The 15,928-nt window shown below is 36.0% G+C and overlaps 1 protein-coding gene across 1 annotated transcript; it reads left to right on the top strand.

Moving 5' to 3' along the window:
- The first annotated feature begins 1,395 nt into the window (after positions 1-1,395).
- On the top strand, positions 1,396-2,172 carry LOC132619574 (uncharacterized). The gene is made up of 2 exons (XM_060334433.1): positions 1,396-1,804; positions 2,024-2,172. The coding sequence occupies exons 1-2, from the start codon at positions 1,396-1,398 to the stop codon at positions 2,170-2,172; spliced, it is 558 nt and encodes a 185-aa protein (XP_060190416.1).
- The last annotated feature ends 13,756 nt before the right edge of the window (positions 2,173-15,928 follow it).

Raw genomic sequence — 15,928 nt, 5'->3', positions numbered from 1 at the left:
ATGTCTTATAATATTAATTTTACATCTTAATTTTGGAGTGTAAGTTTTATAAATTAATTTTCGTATATATTATTTTATATAAAATTGTAAGTTAATTTTATTATAAGTTATAATTGTATTAAAAAATATAACCATCACAAAAATGAAAAGTGCAAATATAAAATATAATATGTTGTTAATAAATAACACAATGTTCAAAAACATAATAATTTCAAATATATAACACAATTATAACACAATGTTCAATAACAACACAATGATCAATAACATAACAATGTTCAATACATTAAAATTAAAAATACATTAAACAACATAATAATTTAGAAAATTATAACAATAATTTAGTACTCTGGTAGGTCGTTTCCAGATCCACCAATATCATTAAAATATTGAGTGTATGGGGCGGAGGATTGTTGTGGTTGTGGCTGTTGAAATTGTTGACTTCTTTTATCCATTATTCGTTTTTGTTCTTGTCGAATAAATTCACGAATATTTGGATCACCGATAGAATCTAAATTCGACAATAAAATTTTATTTTCTTCTTTAAATTCTTTTAGTTTCAAAGCTCTATCTTTCATCTCCAAATCTCGCTGCCTGTCTGCACCTGACTTTGCCAATAACTCAACAAGTTAATTATTTTCTGATTGGACCATTTGCATAGCAGATGAAAAACCTTCTTCGATTTTTCTCTTCAATTTTGCTTTCTTCACCCCAATAGGTCGTTGTGATGATGTGGAATCACCTGCAACATCCTTATTCAAATTTAGTGAAAATGATGATAAGTTAGGAGATGATACTAGAGGTGAATCAAGAGTAGGAGTCTCAGACTCCGATGATATATAAGAAGAGTCTTGCTTTCGAACGTTTTTACTTCCAGCATCGACATCTTTAAACTTCTCAAAATCCTTCATCAAATCCCACACATGATCAAATTTAAAACCTTTTTTGTAGTTCGGATCTTGCATAAGTAAACATTTTGCTTAGTTAATCTGCAATATTTTAAAAAAAAAATTGAAGGGAAACTGTAACTAAATATATACAAATAAAGTATAAAAATTTACAAAATAAATACTCACAATATCTTTATCTGAAGCACCACTAGGATGCAAATTTTCAACTTGACGTACACAACCATTTAATTTTCTTATAGCCTTCTCAATAACTTTAATTCGACATTCCAACGATCTTTTGGTGCGATACGCCCAACACTCATCCTTTGCACTATTGTACCCATCTTCCACTCGACCCCAAAAATTATCTCTAGATTGATTTATACCCGTTATTGGATCTTGAGATACATCTAAATAAACTTGGCATAATACCATATCTTCATTGGTAGAGTATCCTGTAGATCGGGTAGACATTTTTTGCAAGTGAATCACAGATGTGTTTAGAATGTTGGCATACAGCTTGCCAGCGGATGCCACTGACGAATATGTGAAAATTGGAGAGTTAACTGCAATTGAAAGCATGAAGAGATTTTGTCGAGCTATCGTAGAGATTTTTGGCCAGCAGTGTCTGAGATCACCAACAGCTAATGATGTTGCAAGGCTTCTTCACATCGGTGAGCAACGTGGTTTTCCAGGAATGCTAGGTAGTCTAGATTGCATGCATTGGAGATGGAAAAATTGTCCAACAGCATGGGCTGAACAATATGCAGGTCGTAGTGGATCCCCAACAATAATTCTTGAAGTTGTAGCTGATTATGACTTTTGGATATGGCATGCATATTTTGGTATGCCCAGCACCAATAATGACATTAATGTTTTAGAATCGTCACATCTGTTTTCCAATCTTGCTAAAGGTATTGCTCATCCCGCCCATTATGTTATTTAAGGAAACGAATATGATGTGAGTTATTATTTAGCTGACAGTATATATCCAAAATGGTCTACAATTGTGCAAACCGTTCATGAGCCACAATCTCAAAAGAAGAAATATTTCGCGACGAAACAAGAATCATGTCGAAAAGATGTTGAACGTGCATTCAGAGTTTTGCAATCTCGTTTTGCAATTATTGCAGGGCCGTCGCGTTTTTGGAGAAAAGAAGTGCTACATGATATATTAATATCATATATTATACTGCACAACATGATAATCGAGGATGAGCGTGATCTTAATGCACCAATTCAAGATGCTTGGGAAGGTCCAACTCCAACAGTAGAATGGTAGTAGATGAAAATTATCGATTTGAACAATTTTTAGCTCGACACAAAAAAATTAAGAACAAAGATGCTCATTTTGCACTTCGTAATGCATTAGTAGAGCATTTATGGGAGCAACGTACTAATCATGGAAGTTGAATATTTATGTAGAAATTAAAATAAATTATACCTTAATGTAATAGTATTTATTTAATTATATTTTATAAATGTTTTCACTTTTATTTGAATTATCCATTAATATGTATAATGTATAATATTTGCTTACAATTTATTATTTAAAATTTTATGTATAAAATAATTTTATATTAAATGATTATATAACAAAGGATTATGAATTACATGGGATGAATATGTAAAAAAGGAAAAAAAGGATTTTTTTTATGAAATTAAAAATAAAATTTAAGTAAAATAAAATAATATAATATAAAAGAGAGAGAAGAATATAAAAGGAATATTCTTTTTTTAGTGCAAAAAATGGTGCAATGGGTTGGAGTTAATTTGCACCATTTTGGTGCAAAAAATGATGCAATGGGTTGGAGATGCCCTAAAGGGTCAAATTTACACTGTAAGTATGGTTTATAGTTTAAATTTGTCCTCCGTCAAAGTTTGGATCAAATTTGTCCTCTCCGTTAGGATACTTGATAAACTTGCCTGATTATGGATGGAAGTATGACTAGGACTCCTTATCAGTCCACATAGGCGCCATGTGTATAAATAAATTTATTTTTCCTTTAAATCTTAGTGTAAAAATCATACTAATTAAATTTTATCATGTATTTTCTTTTTTTAATTATAAAAAAAAGAATACTATACCTAATCTTTTTCTCCATCAAACCACCGCTTCCCCTTCTTCTTCTCCCCCACTATCATCACCGTCCACTGCCCTTTGCATGTAAAAACCAGTCTCAATTTGCATGCTCTTGGTAGTCATTCTTGTTTCAGTACTAAATAATGAGTCAGATTCCTCAGGCACTTCATTTCCCTCTATAGCCACAGATGCCTATACTGAAAACAGCTCTGACTCAAATTGGGACAAATTAAAAGGTGCCCTTTTGAATGCTTTAGTCTTTGTTGTTGTTGTTGTTACTGCTGTTACATTTCTTTTGGTGTTACTTTTCTACTTCAGGTGTACCAAATTCTTGAAATACTACATGGGTTTCTCTTCTTTTCTTGTTTTGGGATTTATGGGTGTTGAAATATCTCTGTTCTTGATTGAAAAATTCAGGATCCCTATTGATGGTGGAGGGCGGTGGACGGTGATGATAGTGGGGGAGAAGAAGAAGGGGAAGCGGTGGTTTGACGGAGAAGAAGATTATGTATTGTATTCTTTTTTTTATAATTAAAAAAAGAAAATACATGACAAAATTTAATTAGTATGGTTTTTACACTAAGATTTAAAGGAAAAATAAATTTATTTATACACATGGCGCCTATGTGGAATGATAAGGAGTCCTAGTCATACTTCTATCAATAATCAGGGTAAATTTATCAAGTATCCTAATGGAGAGGGCAAATTTGATCCCAAACGTTGACAGAGGACAAATTTGAACTATAAATCATACTTAGAGGGTAAATTTGACCCTTTGCCCTTTTATAAATAAATTTTCACTTTTACTTATCCACATTCGCAGATCGAGAGAAAAATAATTTATTGTTCCTATTTTACCCTTGGCATTAATTACTAATCCAAATCATTTTCCAAAATCAATAAGACTATACACTAATTAATGTGGGTATCATGGTAAATTATGGACTTCATTTATCATTTCTCAAGGGGCGTGCAAAGTCCACAGTGGACAAGTAAAACAGGGGTGGGCGTTCGGGCCATCATATTGGATACGAAAATGTTAATTTGGATTTTCGGTTTTCAGATTGAAGAAATTACAATCCAAATAAGCTCAGGTTGGATTGGATCTTTCAAATTCGGTTTCGGATTTTTGGATATTTCAGATTTTCGGATTTGACTTTTGAGCCTTTAAAACACACTTATTTGTAACGAAATTCATGTGCTCCAGTTATCGAGTTACACGTCTTGACATAATGTGAAACCAAATTAAAACTAAAAACCAATGCAGTTAAGATAATTTCAGCATAAATTCAAAAGTACATCTTTCTCTACTTCAACACAAGAATATTTTTAATTGTGAGTACCATAGAGGAATCTAGATCTTAATTGATTTGTAATAGTAAAAACAGGGGAAAGAAAAGAATTTCTTGGATAAGTTGAGCTAGTTCGATTAGCTGACATAGTGGCACTTTCCATGCAAAAAGCTTTCTAGGCAATGCAAGATAAAATAATTATAAGATTGTATTCGAATGTAAGAAAAATCCTATGTTATATTTGATTTAGTAGAAAGTTCTGTATTTGGACTTATTACAATAATAATGGGTAGGGTCGTGGCTCGAGGGGTATTAATCTATGAGACCTTCCGAAATTGGATTTATTAGTATCATTGGCCTATTGGGCACATATAATATGGATAGAGTATAATATAAGTTATAAAAATTTCAGTTTTTCGGATATCCAAATATTCATAGTACTAAAATCCATATCAACTAGGAAATCCACAAATTTTAAAAATAAAATCTACAATGCAATCCATAATCCAAAAATCCAAATCAAAAATCTAAGAAGTTCGGATTTCGAGTTGGCTTGAACTATGCCCACCCCTAAGTAAAAGTGAATGGAGGGAGTAGTTGTCATCTTAGAAAATCAAGATACATTAATTTCCACCTCTACTCTTACTCAATAAATGCGGAGAGATAAAAAGAGAGTAGTATTAAATTGAAATCAAAGTATGAATAAGGATAATTTAGTAAAATTATCCTTTTAGTTAATGATTTCTTAAGGGACGTGTAAAAAACATGAAAAGTAAAATAGACCGGAGGGAGTATATTTTAGTAGCCGGTTGAGACTTGTGAAAAAATAGTATTTAATATTTATATTTAAAATTGAAGTTAATGTTGTTTTTGAACATGAAAATAAGGTCGGAATTTTCTGAGCGAAAACTTAAATAATTCTTAAAACTTATTTTTCATATTTTAAATTCTAAAACTTTAGTTTGAAGTTGAAATATTAGGTTAATTTCATAAATAAATAATTATTTAAAATAATTCAAAAAAAAAGTTGACGTTGCAGTGTCTTTGGTTAAGCTTCTAAATCTGTTTATTTTAAAAAGTATTGCTTGTCAGAAGTATTTTTTGAAAAATTAGTTTTTGGCGAAAAAATATTTATGGCTGGCTAGTAAATTTGAAAAGCCCTTTTGCAATATTAGAGCAACAATTTATGCTAGATCAAGGTTCAAAAAGTGTTTCTAGGAAAAAGCTACGTTTTTTAGCTTCAAAAAATCAACTTCTGTTGCTACTCAAAAGTTTTTTTCTCCTAAAAACTTGATCAAACACCTCAACTCTTTCAAATAAGCACTTTTTAAGAAAAGAAACACTTTTTACTTCTCAGAAGATTTTGGCTAAACAAGTTATAATTCGATTAATTTCAATTTATCCTGAGAAAATTTACCATCAAACAAAAAAAAAGTGCACTTCATAAAAGAGATTATTTATGAGTTAGAACTCGTAATTTTCTGGGACTCGTAAATAGAGTGATGAACCTAAAGTTTGTCGAATGTTTGACTAGCAATGCAACTTCTTGTACATTATTCTATTTGTGTGTTTCATCCACAAATTATTGCAAAATAGAGTTAAGTTCTCAACTTGCATTAATTACTCTTTGACAATTCTTGAAGCATTGTTGTCTAGTTCTTAGAGGTGGCAAAAAGGCTCATTTATACCTCAGCCGGGACCCTTAAAGGAAGGGAGCCTCGAGGCCAAAAACTGGTCCAAATTAAAAGGGCTCCTCAGTCATGAGCTGGGCCTCTTACTATTGTGTGAAAACAATTGAACCGTTTTCAAAAAGACCGAAGTAAACTATTATTTAAGTCAATTCACTAAAATAATACGTTTTTTTGAAAGTTAACAGAATTAGCATAAATGTATTTCTGAGTAACGTATTAGGTATTATTTTATGGGAAAGTTTCATAAATATACAATTTGGTCACTTAGATTGCAAAAAAATAGCCCAAAACTTACATTGCAAAGCTTTTAACTCATAGACACCCATATACAATATAATACAATATTATAACCCATATATAATATTATAACCCATATACAATATTATAACCCATATACACTCATATACACCTGGCACCAGTCATCGCCAAAGCAACACCAACCACCATATTTATACACCTATATACATAAACACCATATACACCTATATACAACCATATACACCCATATACCACCATATACACCAAAAAGGGCACTCGCCGGCATTCATGGAGGTTGCCAAAAAAATGCGAATCTAGTCAGATCTGTAACAATACAATTAACATTTAAACAAAAATAAAAAGTCGCTGGTGACGACATTAAAAAGAGAATCCAGTCAGATCTGTAACAATATAGATCTGACCGGAGATGGCTTGCTTTGCCAGAGTTAGACCGGTGACGACGTTAAAAAGAGAATCCAATCAGATCGCTGGGCGTTGTTTGGCCGAAGATGGCTTGCTTCGCCGGAGTTAGATCGGTGGAGCAGTGACGGCGATGGAGGTGAGAGTGAGTGCAGAGAGAGAAGGAGGAGGGAGTGGGTCATTTTTTGTAAGATTTTAAAAAATGGGTCAATTTTGGTAGCATTGCTACCCTAATTGACATGAGGTGTAATTTTCTCTTATTTTATTAAAAAAAGCTACGAGTTAACGTCGTTAAAATATAATTCGTTACCGTGAGTAACGTATTATGACTAATAAGTTACTGGCTGTAACGACTTTAGAGAATCCATGTATAAACAATCCTTCTACGAAATCTGACATTGATTGATCTTAAAAACGTAACTGACAGTAACGTTTCTTCTGAAACTAGGCACGGGCAATCGAATCTTGCAGAGAATCCTGCAAATTGGGAATCCTTCTGAATGATTTAACTATAAAACGATATCCACAGTTATGTTTTAATTGTAAAATGTGACACACAATAACGACAGACTGCTAAAGTCCATCTTCTTCATACTTTTCGAACAAAATCATAGATCATTACAAAATATAATGTATGAAACAAATGTTCAACATATTCCAAAAATTTTCAGCAAAGCTTCTACTTATGTGGCCTATTGTTGGAACAACATTCAAAAATTCAACAAGTATGAGTTAATTAAGTCAAATATGTTGTAATATGTTAAAATAAAACTATAGTTTTAATTTATTTTTCTGTTATATGAATAATAATAATAATAACAACAACAACAGCAACAACAACAACAACAACAACAACAACAACAACAACAACAACAACAACAACAACAACAACAACAACAACCATAATAATAATAATAATAATAAGTGTTTTATATTCGTGTGTAGGAGTAAAGATGGCCAATTTTGAACATAATGTGATGGTTGCTTTGTATTGGGGTGGCGAAATAATTACTGAAATGAACGGATTTAGGTATACTGAAGGTGCCAAAATGATTGTTAGCATGTCTATTTCAACGAACTATGCTGAATTGGTTGAACTATTGCATGAGAAAATGGGGACAGATAGTGAAAATATTCAAATCGATATATCTGGAAAATATCCATGCTCATTTCAAGGTAACAATAAAAGGTTCATTGAGTTTAAAATTAAGAATGACCAGTCCTTGCTACAATTTTTCGCCATACCTCAAAAATTTGTGGATAAGATCGATATAAATATTTTAGAGATTTATGTAAAGACCAAAGCAACAAATCAAAATAATGTATTTCAAATGAGTGGTCAACATGGTAATCACATGAATTTGTTGGCTCAAAGTTATGGATTTGCTATGGTCAGTCAGCCTCATTTTGCAGAACCAATTATTCAACCATCATTCTAGCAATTGCCGATGCACGGCAATCCAAATTTCTATAATCAATCTCACACCAATGTGTCATCATATAGTGCAACACATGGTTTCCGTCAATCATTTGGTGCAGGTCCTAGCAGGGATGGTCATCGATCATTTAATGAAAGCTCAAGTAGTCAAAGACATATTAGTAGTAGCCACAGCGAAAATGAGGCCACGTAAAGCAACAAATTATATTTTTCCGATAGTTTGGGTTTATATATCTTCAACAAATAAATTAGCCAAATTATATGTACTCCCAAGAAGGTATTTGTACTACCAACTGTTGCACTTTTACATATTTTTAATTGTTGCACTATTATTTAGTGCTAGAACAAGTTCATTAGAAACCCCAAAATTGTTCCATTTTTTAACTTTTAATGTGTTAGTACTCGTATAAATTTTCTGCTAAGAGAAAAAACTTTCTTATATATCCTACAATCGTTTCTTCCTTTCCTCAACAGAGAAGCTCAAGCCAACGTTGATTTGTATAATGATGCAAATGTTGAAATTTGCTCTGAAAGTTCAGAGGATGACAAACTTTTAGGAGATGATGAAGAAAGTGAAATAGAAAGTGAACATGATGAAGATATCGGTGATATGGAGATTTACTTCAAAACAATATTGGTGTAAATCCTCATAATCAATTTGGTCATGGTGTGTCCAAAATTCCATGCCATGATATACCCTACTTTACGACATTGGAGAACAAGGAAAATATTTTCATCTCTACATGGGAATCTGAGATGCGATGTTGTTCAATTTGGTCCGAGGATGCCAAAAAAGTCTTGGAAAAAAATATGTATTTTAGCAGCAAAGCAGAGTTGAAACGGGCCGCACGATTTGGAGATTGTGCAAAAATAAAGAGTTCGAGATGGTAACGTCAAACAGAAATCATTGTTAGGTTGTCTATGGTTTCTTCGAGGCCGGAAGGTTGGATATAACCTTTGGAAGATAGGAAAGTATGTTGATAATCATAGATGTGAGACTTAAGGGCTTACGACAGGTCATGCCAACCTAGATACCAATTTGATTGCATCCTTATTTCTAAACAAAAGTCGAGAAAATCCCAAGTTGTTAGTAGTAGATGTCATGACTCAGGTTCACGAGAAATTTGGTCATCAAGTGACATACAAGAAAGCGTGGCTTGGACATCAACGCACATTTGAATTGGCGTATGGTGACTTTAAAGACAACCATTATGCATGCTCTAACTCCTAATTTGTATTCGGCCCTCCCCGACGATCCTAGTGAAAATGTGTGGAATCAAATGGAAACGAAGTTGGTATCTCCTGTATCAACCTAAATTGCCTCATAACTCGATCAGGCAAGTGAACCTCAACTACATCCCGACAAAAGATTATAACTCTAGCACGCCATATGTCTCTTCCATCGCAACAATAATTGGGAAGACTCTCAATTAATTCATCAGAATATGGTTCCTAGATAAACTACATGAAAAAAAATCAAATAAGTCTTTACAATTACAAATACATGAAATTAAAATCAAACTAATACCACATTGTACCTGATCCTCCGTCAAAGAATCAAGTGCGTCCCTAAAAACTTTCAACACATGCTTGGTAGTGTCGGTCCAACTAAAACGCGCAAACCATCTAGTAGCATATGGACCCCTAGGTAAACTAGTAGGAAAAATATTTTGTGTATCCCTTTGTGCTACCATCTGGGGCCTGAGGATAGTAACTCTCTCCCATGCCCAAACCTAAAAAATACATATAATTAGGTAATTATAAACTAGAAGAAATATAAAACACATTTTGTTTACTTATTAGGTATACCTGTAGTAGTGGTAGAAATCCTGCTATCTCATGTTGGTTACCCCTGTGAGGCTTTACAAAGGCAGCGATACAAGCATGCAAGGGTCGCACTACCCCAACTGTAAGACCCAAGTGCATTAACTCCCTCGAACATAGGCAAGTACACAAGCTTCTAGTAACTGCCAGATGTATCTGCCATCAACGCACCAGCAATCAACCAAAACATATAACATCTAACCATTTGATTGACTATATCCTGTGTTTCCATGTCAGGCAACTTTAGCTGAAGTTGCATATGTGTATTAAGTGCAGATAACTTAAGGTAACTATATTTGATGTCTCCAGGATCTGGAAAAAAACCTAATAATCTTGCATAAATACTTTGTCAATGCACTTTGTCCCTTGTCTGCTCAATCCCAAGTACTGGATTGCCATTCACGGGTAAACCATACAACACCTCTACATCCTGGAAGGTGATCGTCGCCTCACCCATCCTAAAGTGGAACGTATGAGTTTCGAGACGCCATCTCTCCACTAGTGAAGTGATCAAACTACGGTTAAGAACAGGCCGCTGAGATCTGTAAACACCGTACAATCGAGACAATCTAATCACTTCTAAAACTTGTGGCTTGATGGGATGTTTCTTTACGAGGTCCTAAAACTTTCCATCACACCTCCTCGTATTCAGAACCTTATTGTCTTTTCCATCCCATATATCTCGTGACCTATGGGTAGTTGTTCAGTTAATACAGACGGGTCAAATGAACCGGGATCCAACTGCGCCAAAATTGATAACGTCCAAATCCACTCCTCAAAGATAAAGTGTACACGGTCGTATGCAATATAATTTACCCAACTATGATTCGGGATCGATCCCACAGGGAATAATATGCTAGGCGATTTAAACAAGTAAGGAATTATCACTTTCTACGCTGAGCCAAACACTTGATAATAATATTTGGTTTTTGATTAAAATTATAACTAATGCAAAAATATAAACTAACCTAGAAAGCGAGTAAAATGATCAATGGCCACAAGTTTGGATACAAAGGAAATTACACTCAAGTAACGATCCAATGTATTTCACGATTTTACAACTAAGAACGGGTTTATGTTAATAGATAATGATTTCTAAAATCTCATTGAAAGTCTTCCAACCAAATCAATGAGTTTCACTCTAAGCTTTTCCAAGCCTTATAGTGTGATATTAGGCACAATCAATTTAACCTCAAGTAACTATCCTCTTCCTACATATATTTGATTTAACATAAATTTTCTCTCTCCGGCTGTGATGCTAATCGATAGAGTGTGCTATCGTGTGCCACCCAGTAATGGCAAGGGGAAGGCCTAGGAAGGAGGCGTAGGTTCAATTGAACGAGCAGACACCGGTGGAGATGACTGAAATTGGCACCCAAACGTCGCTCTCGCCGGACCCAGGATGAATTTCATTGGAACAATGGCCACCACTGACAAACCAACGAGTGGGTAAAAAATCGGGTTGTACGCTGGTGCAAATTGGAGGGATGACGGGGAACGTTAATGATGGTGTAGGGAAAACTGTCTCTATACCCACTGGTAAGATGACGGGTGATACAACTAATGGGGCTAAGAAATCGGGTAGTACGCCGGTGAAAATTAGAGGTGCGACGGGGAACGTAAGTGATAGTGTAGGGCAAATTGTAGCTATACCCACTGATAAGAAGACGGGCGATACAACCAATGGGGGTAAAAGGAGAGAACTATTTCCGGAGATCCTTGATGCGCCGGAAAAATCAAAATGGACTAATCTATTTCAGGGGAACAGACTAGCTGCGAGAGGCATGGGATTGAGCTTTATACCACCAACAATCAGAGACGGTGAATCGATTGTCACGTTATGCAGAGAGGAAATTGAGCAGGAAACACTACAGTGGAGACAAGCCTTAATCATATATGTGGTAGGGGCAGAACCAACTATCGGTGCAATGGAGAGATTTATTGCAGGAAAGTGGAATTTCACGGGCAAACCTAAAGTGTTCTACCATAACGATGGCTACTTCTTGGTAAGGTTTAATAGTATCGATGATCGTGATGAAGTACTGTATTCTGGACCACACTTGTTGAATAATAAGCCTTTGGTAGTGAAAAAGTGGCCTGCTGATTTTGATTTTAGTAAGGAGGTGTTCCAAACTATCCCTATTTGGGTGAGATTCCCGCGTCTCCCTCTTAATTGCTGGGGAGGGAAAACACTGAGTAGGATCAGTAGTCGATTGGGAATTCCTTTGTACGCTGATGAATGCACCACCCAAATTGATCGTATCACATATGCACGAGTCCTTATTGAAATGGATGTCACCAGAGACATGCCCCGAGCAATCAAAGTTGAGGATCCTAATGGAACCCAATTTATACAAGAAGTAACCTATGACTGGGTGCCTGAGTTCTGCCCTTCGTGTCTCATAGTTGGTCATAAATGCAAGCCTGCAGAGTCAGTGCCCAAACCTCAGACTGTGCCTAAGCCTGCACCAAAGCAAAAACAGCAAGCTCCTCAAAAAACTTGGCAAAACAGGGGTAAGACTAAGACACAAGTTCAATCACAAGCATTGACTCCTGATACATAACCAGTGGAGACAACAAAGGCTGATGTGCTCCAACCTCCAAATAGCCCAGGTCATACGAAGGGGGAGGGGTGGATACAAGCAAAGGGTAAGAACACAAGCCCACAAAAGACATCTGGGCATGAAGTCCAAACTCAGAATGGGTTTACAATCCTATGTGGTAATCAGGTACTCAACATATCAACACCAGCAGATCAATCGAAAGGAGAAACCAGCTGTGGAGGTAACACTATGAGTGGGCAAAGTAGCTTAGGAGTGGATAAAGGAAATACCCTGCAACTAATACCCACATGAAGTTAGTTACATGGAATGTAAGAGGGGTGAATAAGGTGTATAAACAAAAGGAAGTGAAGTCTTTTATTCGTATAACTAAAGTTAGTTTGTTAGCTATGATAGAGCATAAACTAAAAGAGAATAACATTGCTCGAGTCATGAGGAAGTTACAGCCAAACTGGCTATGGGTTGCTAACCATACTCATAGTAATCGAGGTAGAATATTGATTATGTGGGATGCTACTGTAGTGGATTTTGAGCTGCTGCATATGGGATCACAGCTTATTCATGGATTGATCAAGGATAGAGCTTTGAATTTTAATTTTTCTTTTACGGCTATATATGGCCTCCACACCATAGAGGATAGAAGAAATTTGTGGGCAGAATTGACTAATATACACACCTCAATGCAAGGACCATGGTTGGCAATGGGAGATTATAATGCTATTCTGGCAGAGGCAGATAGACCTATTGGAAGAACAGTTCAAGAAGCAGAAATCAGGGATTTTGCAAAATTTCTTGACGACACTGGACTGACAGAGCTAAAAGCAGTGGGAAGAGAGTTCACTTGGACTAATGGCCATACTTACAGTAAACTGGATAGAGGTTTAGTGAATGCGGAATGGATGCTGAATTTTCATTATCTGGAAGCTATAATTCGAGACCCCGGGTGCTCAGATCATTCACCTATGAGCATCACTTTTAGTGATGAAGAAGATAGAAGACCTAAGCCGTTTAAGTTCCTGAATCACTTAGTTGCGCACGCAGATTTTCTTGACATTATACAGACCACATGGGGTGAAGTGACAGGAACATACATTATGAAAGATATATGGGAGAAGCTTAAGCTACTCAAACAGAAGCTGAAAAATCTAAACAATACTGAGTTTGGGAATGTGGGGCAAAAGATTGCACAATGCAGGAACCAACTACAAACCTTGCAAGAACAAATGAGAGCACCTGGTCAACCAACAAATATGATTCAGCTGGAGAAGTCAACTAAAGAACAATTGGAAAAGTGGTTAGATGTTGAAGAAAGCATTGTAAGACAGAAATCTAGAATGACTTGGCTAAATTTGGGGGATGCAAATACATCTTACTTCTTTGCAAGTATGAAGAACAGATGCTGCCAAAACAGGATAAAAACCCTTTTTAATGCTAACGGTGTTGTACTTCATAAAAAGGAGGACATTGAAGGGGAGATAATTGGTTTTTATATGCAATTACTGGGCTCAGCTGCAAGGAAACTACCTGCCGTGAACCTGGTTATTATGAAAGATGGGCACTTGCTAGACAGAGCACAACAACAGTCATTGATTGCTCCCGTTACTGATGGGGAAGTGTACCAAGCACTGCAAGGAATAAGCGACTTAAAAGCACCTGGTTGTGATGGCTATAATGCGGTATTTTTCAAGAAAGCTTGGCCAGTTATTGGATTAGACATTACAAATGCAGTTTTGAGGTTCTTTTCAACCAATGACCTATACCAAGCCATCAACTGTACTACAGTGACTCTTATTCCAAAAGTTGAAAACCCCTCTAAAATCTCCGAATACAGACCAATATCATGTTGTACAATACTTTATAAGTTGATATAAAAAATACTCACAACAAGATTGCAACGTGTGATGGATTGGCTTGTGGACAAGAATCAATCAGCTTTTGTGCCAGGAAGGGTGATCAGTGATAACATACTCATGAGTCATGAACTAGTCAAGGGATATGGGAGGAAGAACATAACACCAAGATGCATGCTAAAGGTAGATATGAAGAAAGCTTATGATTCAGTAGAATGGCCATTTTTGAAGCAAGTATTGGTGAGCCTACAATTCCCAGAGAAGATCATCAAGTGGATTATGATCTGTGTCACTACAGTATCCTATTCAATAATTATCAATGGGCAGCCACGACCACCATTTCGTGCGCAAAAAGGATTGCGGCAGGGGGATCCCCTTTCTCCATTCTTATTCGTTCTCAGTATGGAATATCTCACAAGGAATCTGAAGACTTTGAGGAGGAATCCAGCATTCAACTATCACCCCAAGTGCTCTTTAATGAACATAGTCCAACTGAGCTTTGCTGACGACTTGCTACTTTTTTGCAGAGGGGACCTAATATCTGTCAAATTATTACATGCTTGCTTCCAGGAATTCTCTCAAGCCTCTGGACTGGTAGCAAATGCTGAGAAAATTTCAATCTACTTCGGAGGAGTACCAGTCCATACGCAAAGAGAGATATTGAGTAGTCTTGGATTCTCGCAAGGCAATCTACCTTTGAGATACTTGGGAGTTCCCTTGAGCACAAAGAGGATATCGCTAGTCCAATGTAAACCTCTGATAGACAAGATACTAGGAAGGATTAAATCATGGACAATCGAGTTCCTTTCTTATGCTGGTCGTGTCCAACTTATAAAGTCGGTATTGTATTCTATGCAAGTATTCTGGTCACAAGTGTTTGTGATGCCCAAAAAGCTGATCAAGTTAATTGAAGCTACTTGTAGAAGCTTTCTATGGACAGGAGATGCAACAATATCAAAGAAAGCACTAATCTCCTGGGAACAATTGAGTGCACCCAGTTCTGCTGGGGGGCTTAATATCCCAAATATCACTCTCTGGAACCAAGCAGCCATATGTAAGTTACTGTGGAACCTTTGCAAGAAGAAAGATAAACTGTGGGTTCAATGGGTCCACATATACTATGGTAAACATAGCCCTGTATGGGGACTTACAACTGACCAAGCTTCCTGGGCAATCAGGAAAATCTTGAAGGCGCACAAATACTTTGAGCAAGCAGGGATCATGGAAGACGAGGTGGTAAAGTGGGAGCAATTTTCTATTAAACAAATCTACTTAAAGCTAAGAGGGGACTTTCCTAAAGTATCCTGGCGGCGACTAACGTGCAATAATAGTGGAGCTCCCCGATGGATATTCATACTATACTTAGCTATATGTGGAATATTGTTGACCAAAGATCGACTTGCTAAATGAGGTTGTATAGACGATGTCCAATGCCCACTATGTGAAGCTCATGATGAGGGATGTGAGCATTTGTTCTTCACTTGTAACTTCTCAAAACAGATCTGGACTGGTTTACTAAAATGGAAAGGGATTGCAAGGCATGCCATGTATTGGCAGCAGGAAATACAGTGGGCACTAACACATGCTCGAGGAAGGAGTACACAGGCTGAGATTTATCGGA

The sequence above is a fragment of the Lycium barbarum genome, chromosome 11, assembly GCF_019175385.1.
Source record: "Lycium barbarum isolate Lr01 chromosome 11, ASM1917538v2, whole genome shotgun sequence".
Taxonomy (NCBI): Eukaryota; Viridiplantae; Streptophyta; class Magnoliopsida; order Solanales; family Solanaceae; genus Lycium; species Lycium barbarum.
The sequence above is the reverse complement of the archived record's forward strand: the minus strand, read 5'-3'. Positions and strand labels throughout refer to the sequence as shown.

Excerpts from the sequence above, each read along its gene's own strand:
- LOC132619574 (XM_060334433.1), top strand. The coding sequence starts at position 1,396 with ATGTTGGCATACAGCTTGCCAGCGGATGCCACTGACGAATATGTGAAA. Across the intron at positions 1,805-2,023 it reads GTTTTCCAATCTTGCTAAAG|GGCCGTCGCGTTTTTGGAGA; the intron begins GTATTGCTCATC and ends CAATTATTGCAG.